General features: G+C 26.7%; 2 protein-coding genes across 3 annotated transcripts; one reads left to right on the forward strand and one right to left on the reverse strand.

The window, feature by feature from the left end:
* Nucleotides 1-3,487: 3,487 nt before the first annotated feature.
* LOC122513455 (toll-like receptor Tollo) lies at nt 3,488-6,567 on the forward strand. Its single transcript, XM_043629813.1, has 2 exons — nt 3,488-3,674; nt 4,600-6,567. Exons 1-2 carry the CDS (start codon nt 3,488-3,490, stop codon nt 6,477-6,479), a joined length of 2,067 nt encoding a protein of 688 aa, XP_043485748.1. The 3' UTR covers nt 6,480-6,567.
* Nucleotides 6,568-7,963: 1,396 nt separating this feature from the next.
* On the reverse strand, nt 7,964-22,093 carry LOC122513456 (ATP-binding cassette sub-family G member 1). Of its 2 annotated transcripts, none has more exons than XM_043629815.1 (13): nt 22,010-22,093; nt 13,835-14,146; nt 12,916-13,099; nt 12,660-12,783; nt 11,560-11,705; nt 11,141-11,264; nt 10,607-10,721; nt 10,198-10,326; nt 9,773-9,894; nt 9,429-9,597; nt 8,986-9,242; nt 8,712-8,845; nt 7,964-8,204 (listed from the first exon to the last, which is right to left on the reverse strand). In XM_043629815.1, exons 2-13 carry the CDS (start codon nt 14,067-14,069, stop codon nt 7,982-7,984), a joined length of 1,962 nt encoding a protein of 653 aa, XP_043485750.1. In that variant the 5' UTR covers nt 14,070-14,146; nt 22,010-22,093; the 3' UTR covers nt 7,964-7,981. The 2 variants fall into 2 exon arrangements, with proteins under 2 accessions (XP_043485750.1, XP_043485749.1); XM_043629814.1 differs by lacking the exon at nt 22,010-22,093 and adding an exon at nt 21,622-21,784.
* Between the last annotated feature and the right edge of the window lie 1,882 nt (nt 22,094-23,975).

The raw sequence follows: 23,975 nt of genomic DNA on the forward strand, positions 1-23,975 counted from the left end.
GATTGGTTCCGTGATAGGAAGAACTAAACTAAAGAAGAACGATGAATCGTACGAGGTTGCTTTGTCGGCATGCACAGCTGTCTTTAAACGACCGACCCCCATAAAATCGATCTTTAACCCATGAATACTTTTATTCACTTTACAGTTCGTTAACATCTATTCATAAAACTAAACTCACGATATCTATATATATATATATTTTTTTTTTTTATTATTATTTTATTCAATTTTTCCTTTCACCATTTATTTAATGAATATCGGCTTCCTATTTATTTCCTTTTCTTTTTTTTTATTTCTTTTCGTTTATTCCCACGACGAATAAAATTAATTGATCGATACAATACGCAAATTATATCAAATTTGTCTCTAATAATTAATACGTTGATACAATCAAAGTATATTGGTACATAAAAGTATGTGTGTGTGTCTGAGAGAAAAAAAAAATATTATTAAGGTATATAAATAAAAGATGAAAAGAGATAAGAGAATGAAAGGATATCCTGGTTTCTCATGTAAGTGAGAGTGAAAAACAAATGATGAATTAGTTTCTTCATTCCGTGAGTTAATATGAAATTTTATTATCAGTATATTAATATCACTATGATTTTCTTAGAATTCAGAAGGCTTTTTATAGATATCTATGTTATAAAATGTTTTCTAATCAAAAATCATTTTTATAATAGTTACGTGAATAAACTTATAATGATGGATTTAAATTGAATATCATTTTTACAAGGATTACTTTTAACGAGATTAATATGATAATCGTTGCAATAAAAGTATTATTACCATTGTACAATTATTTTTTTTTTAATTACAATAATAATAATAATAAACAATTGAATAATTAAATTGAATAATTAATATAATAATATAATATAAATAATTAATATAAATAAATATATTAATTAATATAATATAATAATAATTAATATAATATAAATATATATATATATAATAAATTAAATAATTAATTAATAAATTGAATAATTAAAACACGAAGAAGATATTAAATTGTTAACTTGAAAAATTCTAGGAATGGAATTATTAATCATTTTTTTCCCTTCTCCCACGAAACAACGTCGTGAGAAAGATTACCTATGACCCTGAAGCAACAACGTAATATAAGTTATGATACTTTCAGAGATAATTCTTCGTTGTGTCTTCTTTATACGTTTCCTTTTAAAGTACAATGACCCCCCTCCTCCTCCTCCTCCTCCTCCTCTTTAAGAGAAGATTATATGAGAAATATAAAAAAGAAAAATTAAAGAAAGAGAGAGAGAGAGAAAAAATAGTAATCACGTTTAACTAGTCTACGAACGTGTACCTTGAACTTCAATAGAAATATCAAATTAAAAATAATAAAATATGTGAAAATTGTATATAAGTATAGTAATTATAATGAAGTTATGCGACAGGTTAATGGACCAATGAAAATCGTTATAAGTTGAATTAACGTATTTCCAGGTACAATTTTGTATCTTGCAATAATTATCGACTCACGTATATTATATTTCATCATATCACACACACACACACACACTCATAAAATCTGTCATATGTTCGTTAAGCACTGATATCACACGCACGGTTATTTTGTATACTTTTTTATATGCGCATTCTTGCATGCATGGTATTTATTAGGTATTTTTTTTTGTAGTTTGTAATTATTGCATATGTTTTATTTGTATTTAAGTTTGTATTAAGTATGACAAATTTCGCATTACTGCATTTAATTGAAGTATAAATAGGTTTGTAGTAAGTTGTATGATTTGAATTAGGTATTCATTTGTATTAAGTTTCTATTTAATTTTGTATTAAATATGAAATGTTAGATTACTGTATAAAATATGTATTAAATATGAAATGTTAGATTACTGTATTAAATATGTATTAAATATGAAATGTTAGATTACTGTATAAAATATGTATTTAATATGAAATGTTAGATTACTGTATTAAATATATATTAAATATGAAATGTTAGATTACTGTATTAAATATATATTAAATATTAAATGTTAGATTACTGTATTAAATATGTATTAAATATGAAATGTTAGATTACTGTATAAAATATATATTAAATATGAAATGTTAGATTACTGTATTTAATCTGAGCAGTTTTTTAACAGATTGTATAGTTAATATCAATTATTTCTTTGTATTAAGTTTCGTATTTAATTTTCTATTAAATATGAACCTTTTTTCTTTACATTAAGTTTATATTTAGGTTTTGTATTAAATACGAAACGTATTTTTCTGTATTAAGTTTGTATTTAGAATTGTATTAAATATGAAACGTTATTTTAACGTATTAAATTTGTATTAAATATAAAACGTTTGATTACTCCACTTAATTGTCAGTTAAAAAATCAAACATTTCATACTTAATCATTTAATACATTAATCCAATCAGTCTAAATGTTTACGTATCAAGATAAAATCAAAAAACCTTCGCGTTATTCCGAGTAAACATTAGTTTAAAGATTATTGCATACTATTATCATTCCATGTCAAAATTTATCCAACAAAAACGAATATAATATTTCAAACAATTTTCATTCTCTCTCTCTCTCTCTCTCTTTTATATTTCGATTAACTAAAAATTATTATTATTATTATTATTATTATTTCATACACGTTTTCCCTGTTAATTCTTATTCGTCGCAAATCCTTCCACATGTCAACATTTGACTTTCTTTTCCTCATATAATTATTCACACGGAGTGGTCAAAATGTTACTCAACGTTTAAACCCAGAAATTACGTAAGGTCAAATCCATCATGAACGTAAACAATCCATTGAATGATAATCGAAAGTGTATTACAATGATATTTTTCCTCATGATTAGACCTAAATAACGTTAAAGTTAATGCTTGTTATCGCATAAGAATGACGTTTCGTGCTACGATGTTAGAAACAGGAAGAAGAAATAAGTTTAAAATAAACCGGTGTAGCAGGAATAGTAAAAGGAGTAAAAAGAAGAGAAGAGAAGAGAAGAGAAGAGAAGGGAAGGGAAGGGAAGGGAAAGGGAAAAGGATGGGAAAAGGGAAAAGGTCTTTGCACTTTAATAAACGTCTTGAAGTAGAGTCAAGAGTATGATACACGAGATACTGGACATCGATTTAGAATGTGCATCATATACTACAACAAAGATAATCAAATTCTGAAAAGAAAAGTGAAAAAAACAAATGTTAATATCAAACGTTCTGGTAAACCAAATAAACCAAAGATCAAACTTATTATTTAATGACCTTCCCTTTTATCTAGATTCATATATTTTTTCTTCTTAATACTTTCCTCGTCTTCTCGTGTATTTGGTTTTCCTTCGTTTTATCTTTCCTCAACTTCTGAATAAGCTCCCACCATTGGTTACGTGTTAACCACCACCACCATCATCACCACCACCACTCTTTCTCTATTTCTGCCTATCTATGAAAATATTTATGCTTGTATTAACGATTTACAAGTGTGTGTATATAGTATGTATATGTATAAAAGCTTGGAAGACCTGTTTTCTGCTGATATTACCTTGTCCTTTGTCGAAGCAAACATTCTTCTCGTCGGGTTTGATCATTCTCAAGCCAGTTCTCTTGTTGCTACCTTCTTTCTTCAAAACAAAGCTACGCGAACCATTTTTTTTTACGAAACTGTTAACAAAAAAAAAAACGGTAAGTAATATTATTTTAATCAAATATATTATATAAGCTTATATAATTTTATGAAAGTGATTATTAATTATAAATTATATATATATATATATATATTATTGTTTTTTTTTCTCGAGACATTATATAAAAGAATTACATTTGTGAATAAATAAATAATGTGTGTGAATATATAACATGTGAATAAATAAATAATATGAAATAATGCGTGTTGAAATAACAAACACGATTTGACACATAACATTCAAATTCAATTCGTATTAATTGTAATTTAAAATAATGTAATGTTGAATAACTGATAAACTATAATAATAATAATATAATTATTATTATTATAGATAATTTTTCTTACCATTAAATCACTTTCATATAATTACGGGTGCATTTACTTAGAATTAATAAGAAATCATTGACAATTTTGAAATCTAGTAATAAAAAAGAAATCCTTGAGTACAAATTCCTTCAATATATAGAACTTCCCCTCTGGCAATAGTGCAGTTCTTTCCTTTCTAGTTTTTTTACGATCACAAATAAAAAAGATGTTCAAAGTGATTACAGTTATAGCAACATTCTATATATGTATATAGTTTTGACGTTATATGTACATTTGAAAATATAATATTATAATAAAATAATAATATTAATAATATTAATAATATAATAATATATATTTATATATGTGAAGTTAAAACAAATTAATGTAAATATGTGCAATAGATTTTTGTATAAATATTAAATATAAATAAAAATAAAATAAAATATATAAAATAATAATAATAATATATTATATATATATAACGTCGAAATAAATCAATATATATATATATATACATATATATACGTTGTTTTGCAATAAGGATTGTTATCTGTTATTGTTAATTATTATTTTACAAAAATTTTCCACGATAATCTTTCTTATCTTTTACAGAAATGCATTTGTTACTTCTCATCCTACCGCTGGTGGCAGCGATTCCTTTACAAAGTGCCCAGAATAAATATGATCTAACCATAGAAAATGGTAAATTAAAATCTGTAAAATTCATCGAACTTAGTGATACTCTCGATTTATCCAATCTCGGACTAAGCGAAATCGATAGGAACGCTTTCGAACACGTTACGAACATCAAAATATTGAACTTGTCTAGCAATTCTTTGACCAATTTGCCTCCCGCCATTTTTTCTGATTTGAAAAACTTGATAAAATTGTCATTGGCTAGAAACAAAATCGACAATCTCGGCACGCCATTCGTCGGATTGGAAAAACTCAACGAATTGGATATCTCTTACAATCCGATCGACCAATTGAAACGAGGAAATTTGTACGGTTTGAACAAATATACCGATTTAATAACATCCGGTAACGTATTATCGAGCATAAATACAGATCTTTTCGTTAACGATAATAACGATGACGATAAACGAACTAACGAAAATAAAGATGGAGAAAGTACGATTGAAACGATAGAAAGGAAAATACGTGAGATAGAATCTAACCAGGAAAAAGAAATTTATCAAAGGTTTAAAAGAGATATCGGCGGTCAACTCGCGGAAAATCCCAAGGTTAAACTGTGCACGATGAATGATGTTGTAACGTTGGTAAACAGTTTAAACGATAAGGAAACTTTACCGAGAGGATGTCAACAAGTTACGATCAATCAAAATACCGGACAACTCGATCTTCGTAATATGAATATTAAATCATTTCAAAATGGTTGGTATCAATTAAATGTGCCGATAAGTTCGATCGATTTATCCGAAAATCAAATTAACGAAATAACCAAGGAATTGTTAAACGGTTTGCCGGCTAACGTAGAATTCGTTAATTTTGCCAATAACGAAATAAATCATTTGCGCAAGGACGTTATCGAAAATCCTTATCTGAAGAGACTTAATTTCAAGGCCAATGTCATAACAGACATCGATAAAAATACATTCGATAAAACTAATTTAATTAGTTTATTTTTAGCCGACAATCAATTGACCAATTTAGATTTCGTTCAAACGTTGCCATCGAATTTGAGTCATCTCGTTTTGACCAGCAATCAAATAGCTTCGATAGAACGTGGCACCTTTTTGTATCCTAAACGATTGACTTACATCAATTTGGGACATAATAAAATCACTAAATTAAGAGATCACACTTTCGAGGGCCAAGAAAATCTACCGGTGTTGATTTTAACGAGAAATCGCATTAGCGAGATCGAACCTAAAGCATTCTCCGATTTGAAAATGTTGACGACACTTTATCTTTATCAAAATCTTATCAACAAATTACCCAGAAATGTACTCACCGACCTTACCAATCTTCAAGAATTGAATCTCATGGGGAACAAATTTACCACCATATCCGAGGACACTTTTCCCATTTTACCAAAGTCACTAGCCTCCTTGAATCTCGACGCGAATGAAATCAAAAGTTTGGAAAAGGGTAGCTTCGTCGATGCACCGGAACACACATTATCCTTAAATCAAAATCAAATATCTAATATAGCACCTGGTGCATTCCAACTTCCAAATCTTCGTAATTTGTATCTGAGAAATAACACGCTTACCACCATAAACGGTGACAGTTATCAAGGTTTACCCAAGTTACTGCAACTTAGCCTTTCTAATAATAAAATTGACAACATCGAAAAAGGTTCTTGCAAACATTTGGCCAGTTTACAAAACTTGCACGTTTCTGGTAATCCCTTCCAACGACTCGACAACGCTGCATTTTATGGTTTAACCATAGGCAAAAGCAACTTCGTTGAAGTTGAGAATAATCAATTAAAATCTATGAAAGCTGGCATATTCGAAGATGTTTAAACTTTATACATTGTTTGATAATATTTTGGATTCGAAGACACATCATAATAATGTCATTTGATAATTATAATTGAAAATGTTTTATATATAAGATTAAATGTGATATATATATATATTATTAGTTGATAAACCTTTATATCCATGTATATTATTTGTTTACTTTTGTTATCATCATTTTTTATTATTGTAAAATGAAATGTTGATAAATAAAATAATCTATAATATAACGCGACATTTTTTCTTATCCAAGTTCATCATTTAAGAATAAAACTTCCACATCAAACGTAAAATACAAATGTCGTATAGTTTCTCATGTTTTATATTTTTATTTTTTCTACATAAAAAAATTGACGATAAGGTTTTAAAATAATATCAACATATGAGCGATGAATTTAATTAATTATCATTATTAATTAACTGAAGTAAAAAAAAATGCGACGATAATAATTGAACCATGAATCTGACTCGTGTTATTTACGTTTGATCTGTGATATCACGAAATCTCTTACCACGAGTGTCTCACTCGTTGTTGTAGGACAAGGAGATTAAAAAATACCTTCTTTTTTATCAACAAATTAATAAAAGATGTCGTCGTAGATAAATAATGAACTACTTTGAAAAAGATTATATACGATACAACTTGAAAATATTATAAAAACTTTGCAACCTTATCCCATCCACTCTAATTTCATATTTAGAATGTGAGAAGGAACGCCCATGATATTGGATAGGATTCGTTTTAACCTACTGAACTTACTGAACATCAAGAAAAATACTTCACTTGGCCAATCGTTTGACGTTAGAAATATAAATACATGGTTTGGTTTGCTTATTCAATTGTAACAATTAACACAAGATGCATAATATTTACAAAGAAAATGTATCGACCGGCGTATATTGTATTTGAAAAATGTTAACGTTATTATCACAGTTAAATTATATTTCTTATATCGAAGGAAACAAAAATAGGAATATAGTAAAATAAGAGAAAAATATTTACGTATATAAATATATATATATATGTGCAAATACAATTAAAAATGAAAAATTTGTTCATATAATACAATTACTTTCGAGAATATATAAAACGTTAAAAATATATATATATATGCAATTAAAAATGAAAAATTTGTTAATATAATACAATTACTTTTGAAATAATATATAAGTATATTTGAATGATTCCAATGATATACGTAATTATTCAATTTATGAACAAATATGTGTCGTTTTTTGTTCCCAACAATAAATTATTAATGAAAACGAGACATATTTATGAGATGCTGATAATATAATTATTGTGAGAAGATATAAGTTAGATAGATAATTAAAAAAGTATTATTATATAATAAAAAAAATCCTATCTATAATGATTATGAAAAAAATGATTTGAAAATATAAATGACGAGATTTATATTACGTCCATTTGAGTTCGCAAAGTATGGGGAGACGATGTTGTTTAACAAAAGTAAATAACAAAAAAATACATTTTCTCTAAATTTTTATCTTAGAGAAAATATCTTCCATTTGAGTAGGAAAAATGCACAAACACGTGTTATCATGAGTATTATCGATAAAGCAATGACATCGGTCCAAAATTGATCGCCCTTCATTGCTATGTCTGATAAGAATTTACTAGGATATTTATAATGGCAATAGAAAAGTTCCTCATTTTTTCTGCAAGGTAAAATTGCACGATCCATTCCGTATATAGCACTGACAAACCTAAAATTATCAAAATCATTTGCATAACTATTAGTGTAGAACATGTATACAACATGAACACAAATATACATAACCTATAACACATAATATAACATATCTGGAATACATACATAACCTATAACATATAATATATAATACCTGTAACATATAATATATGTTATAAGTTATGTATGTATTCCAGATAATGTATATAATGATCATGTATTTCATAGATTATCTGGTTATTCTATAGAATACCCAAAGGGTTTCGGTCAATCTATAAAACGTACTCCAATTGGCTGCTTTTGAAACACCGGGGGAGGGGAGAATTGTTTAATTTCCATAGCTTTTATAGGTTATTATAGATTAATTAAAACCTGTTTAAAGATATTGTTTAAAATTTCATGGTGTGTTTCACTTACACGAGCTTAAAACAACTGAAGCATATATTATAGATTGACCATAACCTTCTAAGGCATTATATAGATTAACTATATATATATATATATAATATATAAATATGCGTACCCTTCCAATCCATATCTCAAAAAACTGACATAACTACCCCACTTGAGATAATTTGGCAAATCCTTTAATGATACTCCGAATCCAGCAAACATCATCAAAGGTACCGATAAAGCTGGTCCCACGAACGTACCGTTCTACAATTATTTATTATTACATTGATTATAATTTTTTCCAACTGTGACACAGTTTAATTAACAATTAATCATTTCGAATGAAACCTATCAATTATATTATCATCATGTTAAATTCAACTAATAAAAATATTGTAACTTACGACTACATTTAATACAGCACCAATCATCAGGCCAGTACCATGAGCAATGAACAAAACTAATAAACTAATCGTAAAAAACATGAAAAACCTTCCAATTTCTAACGGCTGAGACGATATTGGATATATTATAACGGAAAATAAAAAACAACATATCGTTGATACTGGTATATCTAATAACGTAATTGTTGTGTAATATGCTTTTAAGTTGTACCATCTATTAAAATGTTCTTTAATGAGTTTATCAAGTTGCATTGGAACTGAAAAAATAAACAGATTATTACAATTAACAAATATTTAAGATATGTAATATTATTAATTAAAACAAGTACATTTTCACAAAAACAATCCATTATGTAGTTTCAAAGCTGAAGTTTCAATAGAATGAACGCACGATTTTTTGATACATCCTAATATTTTAGGTACTTTTAAATGTGAAAACTTACACGTAACTATAGTCAACATCATAGTGGTCATCATATGATGTATAAGTATAGAAAACAAGAGATTATAATTGTCCAATACTCTATTACCGTCATTTCCGGAACTAGTAAATACCATTCCAAGTAATAATCCTATCATTACGTTGACTACTATACGAAGATAAATCAATGTCTGTAACGTATAAAAATTATTAATAAAAAATCATTGGGATCTATATATATACATTTATTATAAAATATTTTAGAAATTTTTTTATTTTTAATTTTTTTTTTTATTTAATTTAGATTATTTATAAAATATATTAGAAAATTATAAAAAAAATTAATATCAATATTAAAATATTTACCACGTCTCTTTTGTACATTAATAATCCTCTTTTCATTAAAGTATAGATTTGATTGTTTAACGGTGTAATCTGTAATTTGGTAGTTTTGTCTAACATTTTCAATTCCTTTAATGGATGCAGCGCTAAAATCGTTCAAATCATATTATAATTATATATTTACGTTAATTAATATATTACAATTAAACAAATATCAGTCATTATCTTTATAATATTTTCCATTTATTCTGTCAAAATATTGAAAACAATTGAACCACACGTGTATGACTCGTGTTGATTCCTATTGGTCCGAAGTACCACGAATCAGGCCCGTGCTTATGATTTTATTGCCCAATTTTCTTACCACGAGTCTCACTCGTTGTTGTAAAATAGATTAAATCTAGTATAGGTGTGTACTTATATATGAAATGTGCGTAAACAGATCTCACCTCTTAATGTTTTCGCATCTTTCAATGCCTGATAATTTTCGAACCATTGCAGATTTCGGCCATTTTCCGAATTGTTTATCAATATCGTTAGCTTATCGTCGCCATAATCGCCGCATGCCAATTCAATCACTGTTTGATAATTACGCGAAGAAATATTAATATTAATTGTTAACTTAAGGGATTATTCTAGCGTGTCTCATAATTCGAACAGTTGATTTTCGCGCGTACAATGTGCAATAAAATTTATTTAGAACAAAATTTGGAGGTTAGAAATAAATTGTTGTCCAAAATCAACAACTCGTAAACGAATTTGTTCGCGCTAGAATATAATCCCGTTTGAGAATTTTTAAATTAAAAATAAAAAAAAAAAAGTATAAATATATAAATATAAATAATAAATAATATTTACTATAATCCGTAGGATTATGATAAATCGGGCAATGAAAGTTCATTGATTCCAAATACGGAATTAATTTCTCGGTAGATCCTTGATAAAGACAATTCCCTTTACCGAGTACGTAAATCTATGAAATAAAAATTCAAAACAAACAAAAAACAAACTTGTTAGAATCGTTTAGATTAAACAAATACTCCGACAAATAAGGTAACCTTACGGTGTCGTGACCCACGTTGTTCGACGATATTAAACCAAAAGTTGAATTTGTTTTTGACAAATTACAATTTACGGATACTGAAAAGAATTATTTTTTTACAGAACGTACCCCCTTCCCCTCCCGCTTCCCCCCTACCCATTTTTCTTCTTCCCATAGAGTCAGGACAGATAATTGGCCGAAAAAGTTGTGCACAACAAATATTTTCTATCATCAATTCGAAAACGTTGACGCAACCTTTTAAGTAGGTCATAACACCCTTCGGAAACCTTTTACATTGCATTATTTGCATTCAAAAAAAGAAGAATAAAAACAATTATTCTCTTTCTTACGTGATCAAAGAGTTTAAATATGGACGCACTGGGCTGATGAATCGTACAGATTATCGTTCTTCCTTGCTTGGTAAGAAGTTTCAATAATTTTACAACTTGCATACACGACGAACTGTCTAATCCTCTGAAAAAAAAAAAATAATAATAATAATAAAATAATTATATATAAATATTACTATTATTATATACATTATTATTATTAATATAATATTAAAATATATAAATAAAAAATATAAATATTATTATTATTATAATAATTATTTAAAAAATTATTATAAAAATTATTGTAAAATAATAATAAAATTAATTCATATCAATCGATCCACTCAAATTCAGATCAAAGACAGATCTGTTCCGTTTATTCTTTTTTCTTTTTCTTAATGTAAATAAATAATCGTTGAAAATAATTGTTTGCTTACGTTGTTGGTTCGTCCAAAAACATAACGGTAGGATTATTAACCAATTCCAATGCCACGGACAATCTTTTCTTTTGTCCGCCGCTCAATTGTTCCGTTCTCGTGTTCATATGCTCGTACAATCCCAACGTCGTGAGTATTTCTTCTATCTAAGAATTTTCATCAATTTGCAATTTCTTTTTCGCGATAATATACAACGAATGTTAAAAATTAATTATTCGTACGTCAGTCGATTTGAACAAAAATTCGTTGTTAGAAAAATGTTAACAAAATATATTATTATTATATATATGAGTAAGCAAAGTGATTTAATTAATTAGGGTGCCATTTTGTTCCCCAATTTGTGCCAAATGTTCCCTAGTGATATTTTTTATATTCCTAGGGAAATTGGAAAGAACATTTTGAAGAAATATATTTATAATAGTGTTACCGTGAAATGTTAACAGATGTCAATAGTTTAGGTGAAAGATCGAATTATTTAGGTTTATTTTTGTACATTAATATTTCGGACATGTACCAACAAACGAATCTCGTGAGTCTCGACATTCTCCAATTTCTTGTATAACCTATATAACCTATATAAATATTCTTAGAAATCTTTTCAACTAATGTAACTAATTGTAAATAATTTGTAACAATCCTAAAATATTTACAAAAATTCCTTGGAAATGTAAATGTATAAAATAGATATATTATTCGTTTATAAATAAACACAAGAAAATATATTATATTCCATTATCCAATTGGCATCAAATCTTATTTCAACGCTTCTTTAAATGTTTTATTTGACCGAAAAAAAAATAAAAACAATTTAAATGAAATGTAAAAAGAAAGAAAAGAAAAATATCAAATTGAATATCAGTTTTATTTACACTATTGTTGTATTTTGTAATTATCAAGTGTACGATGATATCACTTGAGATAAAAATTGATGTCGAGTCACACTCGAAGCAGGAGTGCAAAGGTTTTAAGATATATAAATATGTGTTTAATTTGTTGTTGTTGTTTAAAACAGGTTATTCGATCACTCAATTAATTAAAAATAATTTTTCATTGTAATTAACCAACGTACGAATAAATGTAGACATTTAACCAACACTTACAACAGTCTCCTTTTGATACTTAGGCGTATTAGTTGGCAATTTAAGATCAGCAGCTACTCTCATGTTTTCCAAAACCGTTAACAATGGTTCCAAACAATCGTTTTGAGTTATGTAAGCCGAATATCTGATTGTTTATAAAAAAAAAAAAAAAAAAAAAAAGAAAACAAACAAACAAATTAAAAAAAATCATTGGATTATTAAATATTAATTGATTATTATTTTCAACGATTTAATTAGAAATTAATAATCGTTTAACCTTGAAAAAGAACGACGTTCTCTGATTCGTCCGTTGACATAAATGACCCCGTCTACTCCGGTTTCTCGAAAACCAGATAAAACGTCGAGTAACGATGATTTTCCAGCACCCGAGGGTCCCATTAATGCAATCAATTGTTTCGCATTTAGCCTACCATTAATCCCATGAAGAATTTCCTTTCGACCTTTTTATAATAATAATAATAATGAAACAAAGAAGGAAAAAAATTTAATGATCAAGATTAGATCGGAATGAATTTCAATAGAATATGCGGTGTGAGAAAAGAAAAAAAGGTCTGATATAACATACACACGTACATAAGAAAAATGACGTAAGACACTTAAACAATTAAATCGTTTGATTCGTCGAATTTCCTCTTTTTTTTCTTTTTATTCTCTCTTTTTATCCAGGCAGCAAGTAAATGTAAGTAATTAAACATTCAGGTCAATTTTCTTTGTTTCATTTTCTTTTTTTGTTAAATTATATAATTACGCGATTTATAAGAACCTCGTTAAATTGTCGACAAATACGTTGTTAAACGACACAAATAAATCTTCTAATTATTTATAATATCAATAGGTATATTAATTTTTGTAGATGTATGATGTATACATTGAATATAATATTAAAAACATATTTATGTATTATTTTGTTTGAATTTAAATATATTAAAAGACATTGTATCGTTTAAAAATGAAATTAATCGCAGTAAAAATAAAATATTTTATCTAATTATTAAAAATAAGATATTTTATCTAATTATTATAATTATACTTTCAATAAATATTACTTTTGTATATATTACATGTATGTGTTGTATAAATTGAAAATAATATTAAAACATATTCGAAATATATTAACACGTATATAAATATATATATATCGTTTAACAATGAAATGAATTATATTATCTTCATACCTTTTCGAAATCCAAGGGAAACGCTATAGGTTATGTTTTCAAAAATAATATTAACCATATTAACTTCGTTAATTTTTTTCCCATATGATACGTTCAAATCATTTTCTTCCTTTTCCATTCGATCCAACGTAGACATTTTGTTGCCATTTAAATTGGTATCATTATGATTATTAACGGAAGAAGTTCCGTCGATAATTTCTCGTTTGTTCGAGGCCTCGTGTATTAAAACTTCCATTATCTGTCTTTTATTTTCCTACGCAATATTGTTATTTTATTTGCCGTTATTTCTCCTTTAATTCCTTTAACGCGAATCTGGAAATGAATAAAAGAAAAAAAAAGAAAAATAAATAAAACAAAAATAAATAAAACAAAAAGAACACACACACACACATTTGTAATTCCTCGCGTTTAATCATCGGAAAAAATTTCATATCCGAAAAATATTTCGGTATGCCAATTATTTTGACGTATTATTAAATAGATTAGATAAAATATTTGTAATAATCGTTGCAATACACATCAATGGACTTTGTATTTTCTTTGTCTCTTCTTTATTCCGACAATCTTGTGTCGTACTCCAATGATTACGACAATCAACACGAACTTCTTATCTTTTTTTTTTGTTTTTTTTTTTTTAGTAATATTATTTAATTTTAAGATGATGAATTAAAGTTTAAAGTGTAAAAACCAGTTTTTCCTATATTTCGTTGTATTTTATAAAATATATGATAATAAAACACACCTGCTGAGAATATTACGTTGAAATGAAAAAATATAAATAATAATGAAAAATAAATGAAATAATAAATAAATGAAAAATAAAATAAATAAATAAATAAATGAAAAAATATTAAATATTTTCAATTGTTAATTAATTTTTTCATAGTCAATTAAGATTCTAATCAAATATTATCAACACGTTAATGATTTGAAATGATATGAAAATAATTACATTTAAAACTAATGAATATATTGATTAGTATATAAAAAAGTATAAAAGTATATAAAAAAAAAACAATCCGATTTATCAAAGAACACATTTCCAATCATTTTAATAAATATGGGATTGCAATGAAATTTGTATTTTGTATACAAATGTTGCATGATTTCAAGGAATACATTGTACAATGTATTTACTTTGTTGTTGTTGTTATTGTTGTTGTAAAGGTGTTACAGTTTTGAATATTTCGAAAATCAATTATGTTTCTATAAATGAAATACAATATTTTGTTATAACAATATTATTTAAATAATTTAAAAAAATTTTTAATAAAACTATCACTTTATTCTTTATATATTATCATTAAATATCTAACAATTAAAAAACCTTTTCTATTTTTTAATTTATTTCAACTTATCACAAATCTGCGTAGGTCAGTAAGATTTTTATGTGATAATAACGCACAAACATTGAAAGAAAAAAAGAAAACTTCAATTATTAATTATGAACACGATAGAAGATTAGAGATCATGATATCTATTGTCATTTTGATAAACATTATCACACATTCAACACATATCAACATATTTATATATATATTATTTAACCACTTGCGGTGGAAAGACGTGCCACGCACGTCTCAACATGCTTTTGTTACCGGAACGCCAGCGACGTGTTACACACGTCGTTGAGCAATTGTTACAGAAAGATAAATGACGTGCGTGGCACGTTCAACCGAGAATTTCCTTGCACCGCAATTGGTTAATTATATAGATTAATTACATATTTATCTTATATACTCTAATAATAATAATAATTACTATTATTATATATAATAATATAATATAATATATTAATATAAATATATTAAATATTTATAATAAATATTATATATATATATATATATATTATATTATTTTTTATTATTTATTATATATTATTTACTTTTTATTAAAATTATATTATAAATATTATATAATTAATTATTATTATTATTATTATTATTATTATTATTTATCAATTAAGGATATATCGTAAATTTAAAAATGCATATCACCGAGATGACTGACTTTGATTGATTAAAATTAATTAGAATCAAAGAAAAAAAAAATATAAAAAATAAAAATAATATAAAAAAAAAAGTTAAATAAAGGATCCATTCTCGTAGACATTAATTTTCTGAGGGGGAATGAGGAAAGAGAAATAAAAACGTTTAATTCGTTATCGTTATTGTTATTACTATTGGGAACGTAAAATCACATCCACGAATGACTACCAGATAAGAGAATAATCTTTTTTTTTTTTCTTTTTTGTTTTATTTTCTACGATTTCACAGTAACACGCAGTCTCTTACAAAAGACTCTTGTGTCCATGATTATATTTAAATGCTACGAAAAGAACAGTCCATTAAGTGAACATGTATAATTCATTGAAACAAGTTTACATGAATCACAATTATTTTTTTTTTTTCTATCAACCCAATAATACGATAAATAATTTATGTCAATTCGATTATCGTAAAAAAGATTCGACAAAATTGTCTTCGTCGTAGTCGTCGTCGTAATTACGAATGTGTTTTTTATAACCAGATTTTTTTCTTCCTTTTTCTTATCTTTTTTTTTTCTTTTTTTTTCTTTTTTTTTTTTTTCAACTGAAAACGACGAGAAAATAATAAAATCAAGTCTCCCTCCCCCATAATAATTAATTAATTAAGATAGGAATAAAAGAAAAAAAGCAAGAAAGAGAAAAAAAAAAAAAAGAATAAAATAAATTCTAGAAAAAAACGTTTCTTCAAGTTTTTCATTACGATTGGCAAAAAAAAAAGAAAAAGGAGAAAGAGAGTGACCATGAGGCAATCAATGATTAATACGTAATCGTTCGCGCGTGGTTTTTATTTCTTTCTTTATTTATCAAACGAAGAAAAAAAGAACCCCGTCAAAAAAAAAAAAAAAAAAAGAAAAAAAAACAAAAGATAAAGAGATAAGAAGAAAAAAAAAAAAAAAAACGCTTAGAATTGTATTCGTCAGGCGCACAGATTTGCTCAATTTGCTCCTACGTAAAATAGAAAAAAAAATAAAACATAAATAATAATAATAATAATAACAATAATAATAATAATAATAATAATAGAATATTTATCTAAAAGGATAAAAGCTGGATAAAATCTTACAAAAAATTGGAATAAATTTTTATTAATGAATAATCAAGATGACGACAATCGAGCAAAGTACACGATATCATCAACAAAACATCGTCAATAATACGAATAGTATATAAAAAGAAAAGAAGAAGAAAAAGATAAGAAGAAGAAAAAAAAAAAGAAAAAAGGAACGATGAGAAAAAAAAAGAAAAACGACCAAGAAGAAAGGAAGAAACAATTCAAACTTTGTCATGTGTATTCTTATAAATGAAAAGGAAAAACAAAAGAATAAAAATTATACGATAAAAACGTAAAAGAGAAAAAAAAAAAACTTTCAATATATATGTGCAATAACCGAGTATTAAAAAGAAATAAATAATACAAGTGACGATAATTATCGCTCAGTTTTATCGTGTTGACATGTCTCTGGAAGAATATAACAAAAAATATATATATATATATATGTGTGTGTGTGTATATATTTTTTATTATTATTATTATTATTATTTTTCATCTTATTTTATTTTCGTCGTTAATAATTTATTTTCTAACTGATGTTGTTGTAACATTTACAACTTCTCTGACGCATTTTCACCGTACGCACTTACTTACTCACACGCACAACACATGCGCACATGCACATGCACATGCACATGCATACACGCAACATGTAATTTAATAAAACGGATTAAGTAAACGATCAATGGACAAATTATATTACTGCAACACTAGATAATAAAATGTTATGGAAAAATATGATTAAATAACTGCTTGTTACTTTTTATTTTGTTTTGTTTTTTCCTCCTTTGTAAATTGAGGTTAGAATTTTACATAAGATTCGTAATTATTATTTACATTCCTATGTAGATTTGATATGATATTAAACTATGCGTTTAATTCTTCATGTTAACGAACTTGTATTATAATGAACGAAATAAAAGATTCGTAATTTAAACGATAAACTGACAATAAAATGATCCGAACGGGTAATTTGTTAAACGTGGCAATTTGTAAAAATAAAAAGCAACGTGGCTAATTTGTAAGTATCATGTCATTCGTAATAAAATCCAACAAATAAAATATATATATATAGATATTTTTTAATTTACATTTATGTTTGAAATTCTTGCGAATTATTTTATTTTAATGCTGCACTGTTACGTCCCAAATAACGAAAATTTGTTCGAAACCGGTTTCAGCTATTTGACATTGATATCTTAGAAAGGGTTATGTAAGTACACCTATTTCTCAACTGTAATGTGTAATCCTAACGAAACCCAACGAATGAATAAAGTTTCAAAAAAAAACATCTAAGGAACGGCGAAATGGATGAAATCATTGTTTATTTTTCTTTAAGATACTTCAATAAATTTATTCACTTCAAAACTGATTATACCTGAATTAATATTTAACGAGCAAAAAAAATTAACCAACAGAACTATACTTCTCGTAACGATCATGGTAGAAAGAATAATTCCGTATATTCGTTCTGTCAATCAAAATATATTTTTATCCTATAGATTTTTCGTATTTACTTTAACACCGCCATTTTACATTACTTTCACTTGTTTCTAACCTATTCGGTTTGAAATTAAACGCGTACCACGTGACGTAAAATGGCCGCCGTTCTGTAATTTATACAAAAAGGCGGGAAAAAAGATATAAAATCTAAATATTATTCATAAAAATAATTTATTCACTGTTCAATTGACTAAAATCTCATTTTATAATAAGATATATATGGTTTTTTTTATTTTTAAGGAATCGATATATACGTATTGTCGGTAGATGTAGTGGTTAAACATTGTAACGAATAAAAACTGATCTTTCAAGTAATATCTTTTTATACATGATATAATGTAATTAAGTTAAAAAATTCGAGATGACATCCATCAATTCCAGATTTGCACTGATAGACGTATAATAAAAATCTCATTATTATTACATAGACTAGGTATCGCATAATTAATAAATAATTGCACGTTACTTGCACGAACGTTTATAGAATGTATTTTTAATACGATGAAAGATGTCGAACGAAACAAAACAAAAATTATATCATTGTTAATTTCTGTCAAGCCATTCCACCTAATACCACCCCCCACACCCCTACACTGCACGGTTCTCGTATCGAACACATCAAACCAATATAGATGTTTATTTTTTATTCGTTTCTATTAGCAATATATATATTTTTGTCCGAATGTATTTAAAAACCAATCAATTAACTACGTAATAATTTTGAATAATAAATAAAAATTAAATAATTATGTAGTACGCATCTACGGTTAACACATTTAATTGGCAAATAATATATACTTATTTGTCACTAGTATATATTAATAATGCATAAACTATCTTGAATTTCTACAATATGAGGTAATTCTTATAATTAAATATTGAAATGTATTTCTATTGCATGGAACAACAAAATGAATCAACAAATTTCAACAACATTTTTTGTTAGGCTTCTATATTCATTTTAAATATAGTTATCCTTCATTTTTGGAGGGGGGAAGGGGGGGAGGGGGGATGCGAATCAAGCGAGAACAAATTTTCTACTAGATCACAGATATAAAAATATTGAATATGCATAAATATGAAAAGTATGATCATTATATCCGATTATTTTTAATTGAATTTAATTATTTTTTAATTAATTTTTATTTACCAAGTACCGATACTTGAATAATAAAATGTCTGATACATTTGAATCATTTTCAATACATCAAAACAATTATAATTAAAATTAATGAATATTAATAGTAGGTGTCGTAGGAAGATTGGACGGGTTAAAAAAGCTTATTGAACGTTTACGTCAGATTTTAATAATTTTTTATAGCATTTAAACTACTATTTAAATAATTTTATTTACTGGACAAAATAAAAACCAATTAAATTAATGAATATATTTATTTACGTATTTTTGAGTTAATAAATAGATTTGTATTTGAGTAATAACTCCGCCTGCATGATCGCAGATCAGCGATCATGTTGCCGGTCCTAAGCCCGGGAAAAGAGGAAAGTTGTTGGATCAGGTTACCCCTACCCAACGTAAAAAAAAAAATTGCGGCGCATAGAAACGACACTCTGCCTCGGAATAAGTAAAAAAAAAAAGAATGGAACGAACATAGCAGCAGAATGGAAAACAGAAGAATCGTCAGAATTGCACGGGAAAGTCACGCGTTGGCCGCAGAAGTACGGGGCGCCCACAAAAAAGATGATGCGACGAAATTAACAGTGCAATAGGCAGAAAAACGTCGTTACGAAACAGGCAACTTGCCTAAACTAAAGAATGAAGAAGAAGATATTTGAGTAATAAAAATATGAGAGGAGAGGCACTTTAATGATAATCAACAATTCAAACCGATGGCAAGTATACTTAATGAATATGTACATTTAATCTAGCCCTACGTTTTAAAATGTAATAAAAAGGAAACCTGTTTTTCGATACAAGGTCAAAATACTTAAGATAACAGGATAGTTGAAAAAAAAGACATTCCTAGTAATATCCTTGGGCAGATTATTCTTGCAAATTGTAACTAAACTATTAGTCATTAAGAATTTATATTTTTAAAAAAATATGTAAAATATTTTTAATAAATAAAATAAATAAAAATATTTTTTTTTTTATAAAAAAAAAAAAACCCCCCTCCAAGAAAGGGAAAAAAAATATTGTTTATCCTTGGAATAGTTTTGTAGAAGAGAAACGATTTGTTTTTTTATTTTAATTCTTCTTTTTTTCTTTTTTTTTTTCAAAAAAGTCACGTGTAACATTAATATTTAATTAAAAAGAAAGAAATGAAAAAAAAAAGAAAAAAAAAAGGATAAAGACAATCTCCTCACGGGGAAATTTTTGATGTCATACTTATATTAGTAGAATTTAAAATAAAAACAAAAGAAGAAAAAAACAACAGATTAATTATGCTACGTCTTATTTAAATAACGAAAAAAAAAATTCATTAATATCTGACACATCGTTTGGAAAATTAACTCGTTACAATTTTTTTCCTTCTTTTTTTTGTTCCGTTTTGTTTTGTATTGTATTGTTCTGTTTTGCTTCGTTTCGTTTCGTTTTCTTATTAAACGTTTTTCTTTTCACACACCCGTCTCGACGAAGAAAAAAGTATGATAGGATAATGTATAATAATATTATATAATTTAGAAGAAAAATTATTATTCCTTTTTTTCTCTCGCATTGATAGGAAAAATATTTCGCGTGTAAATGAATTTTATACAGTAAAACTGTAAAAAAAAAAAAAAAAAAAAAATAAAAGTGCACATCGAAATTAATTCGACGGTAAGAAGATGATAATTACAATAGAAAACAGAAAAAAAACAAAAAAGAAAATTAATAAATAAATCAATAAATAAAATAAACTTTTACATCTCGAAAGAAAGGTGAATGTTTAAGAAACGTCATTGAGAAGTGAACGAACTTTTCCTTTGTTTTTTTTTTTTTTAGTATTATTATGATTAGTTATTATTATTATTATTACTAATCGATTCATTTCCTACTCAATTTTTATCAATTTTTAGATCTTTATATATTCCTTATATTATTATACGCGCACGTATAATAATAATAATAAAAAAAATAATTGCATTTCAATCGATAAACACAAAATTCCATATACATAAATACAATAGTACAAAAAAAAAAAGAAAAAAAAAAAAACAACCACAAAATATAAATATAATTCTTACCTTTCTAGCATTCTCCTCGTTCAATGTCATTCGTTAATATTATCTTAATTTTTTCGTTTTTCTTTTTTTCTTTCTGATATTTTTTGTTCCTTTACGTAATACTTCTCTTACAACGAAATCTCTAAGAAACTTGATTACCAAGGACTACTATATACAAAGGTATAAATTTTTTTCCGAAAAACACAAAAAAAAAAAAAAAAAAATAAATAATAAAATAATAATATAATTTAACAAAACATAAGTCACACGTGTAACAGCGCGTTTCAAAACTATGACTTTCAAATGTTTATTGCATAATATTGTTCAATTTGAGAAAAAAAAGAAAAACTCTCAAACGCACTTGTATAAGTTAAATAAAATTTATTACTGTTTATAATATATTATTTACGTAATTATATATTCTCTATCGTGATTAATTCCATCCAAGAAACATTGCTCGCGTCTATAAGCCAACTAATCGCTTCAAACGTTGTTTCTTTACTGACTGAATCCGTACAAATCATTTTTCCCTTTCTCTTTTCCAATCTCTCTTTTTTCCTTTTGCCCCCTCCACTTCTTCCCTGCCCGAGTAACTTGTTCTCCCCATAGGAAACTTGTTTCGTTAGATTATATTTATTTTTTTTTCATGCCCCCCTATCATTCATTTTCTCTCTCTCTCTCTCTTTCATTTTGATCTTTAAGAAGAACAATGTGCTGTAAAACCTTCGCCCTCCCCCTTGCCCCGACCCCCCGCCCCGCACAAACCTCGCCCCCCTTCTCCATTCCCCACTCTTATAAACCAGCATTTAAAACTTTGTACTCGGAGTTGACGTATTACTTGGCACACATTGTCCATCATTATCTTCGATTATTTTTTTTAATCATCAATATCATCGTTGTTTTCGTGTTTTCCCGTGTATTTTTCATTTCATTTCATTTTCTTTCCTTTTCTTTTCTTTTCTTTTCTTTTCTTATTTCTCAACCAACAACAATAACAACAACGCGACAACCCACAAAAAATATTCTTCAACGCGCTGAACTTTTTTTTGTTGTATATCATCAATAAGAATTAATCGAAAAATGTTGGCTATTATAATCGTCAATCTTACCGACATTTATTTTCACGTTCCCATTTTTTCTTCTGTTTTTGATTTTCTTACCTTCTCCACTCCAGCCTCCCCCCCCCCGCCCCGCCCCGCGGCCGCCACTATGTTCCTGTTTTGTTCTACATTCTTTAGATATCGATAACGATAATCGAATAATAAATATAATAGAATAAGTGTATCAACTTTTAACGAGTAAAACTATTGGACAATTTGTTTAGTTCGAACAGCGCATTTATTTTCATCTAATAGTTTAGCGGTTATTACGTTATGCATATGTATTTATGCACGCGTTATACTTGCACAACTATATATTTTATACGAATGATATTCATTTGATTATATATTACGTTTATTTATTTGAAAATAATAATACAATGTTTTTATGTAACGGTATTAATAAATCATTAGATTAAACAAATTATTGTTCATTATTTTGCAATAAATTTTCCATTTAGATTTAATAACGATCCCGTTGGATTAGATTGAAACGCGAGCGAAAATACAACGAAATATAACTCGTTTCCTTATCATCTGCTCGGAGAATGATTCAAAAGGGCAATGTTCAAGCAGTCGAGACGATCTGTTCCAAAAGTTGATCGCTTTGTTTCTTCTTCCTCTTCTTACTTCCTTTCTTTTTTATACTCTTATTCATATTTTATTTATTGAATTAACGAAATGGATATTGAAAATTGTCGGAATATAAAGCTGAAATTATCTAGCAAAATTCTAGAAATATTTCAATGAACATTTACATTTAGATAAATTTTAATAATCCTATTTATATTCGTGTCATGTTTATTCGATCGTATTTAAACGATTACGCTTCATTTGAATAAATGAATCATTTTTTAGTATATATTAACGAAATACAATTAAAACATGAAAGTGATGGAAATGAAGGAAACTGTATTACCGATAATGTAAGGCCATCAATGAGTTATCCTTTGAAACTTTTAATAATGTAACTGTCGATAAAGGACAAAGTTACATTACCGACGGATGGATACAGTAAACTATGTTACCGACAGAAGATTATAGCGAACTACATTATCGATCGGTGATACAGCGAACTGCATTACCGGCAGCTGATTACAGCGAACTGAATTATCGGCCGATGTTATAGTGAACTGTATTACCGACGACCAATTACAGTAATCTGTGTTATCGACAGACGATTGCAGTAAACTATATTATCGACTTTAATAATATTTGTTAGCTGTTTTTTGTCTCTACATAGGATGTAATCACCATTTGCGTGCATAGTTCGTC

The sequence above is a fragment of the Polistes fuscatus genome, unplaced genomic scaffold (assembly GCF_010416935.1).
Source record: "Polistes fuscatus isolate 324 unplaced genomic scaffold, CU_Pfus_HIC Scaffold12, whole genome shotgun sequence".
Classification (NCBI taxonomy): Eukaryota; Metazoa; Arthropoda; class Insecta; order Hymenoptera; family Vespidae; genus Polistes; species Polistes fuscatus.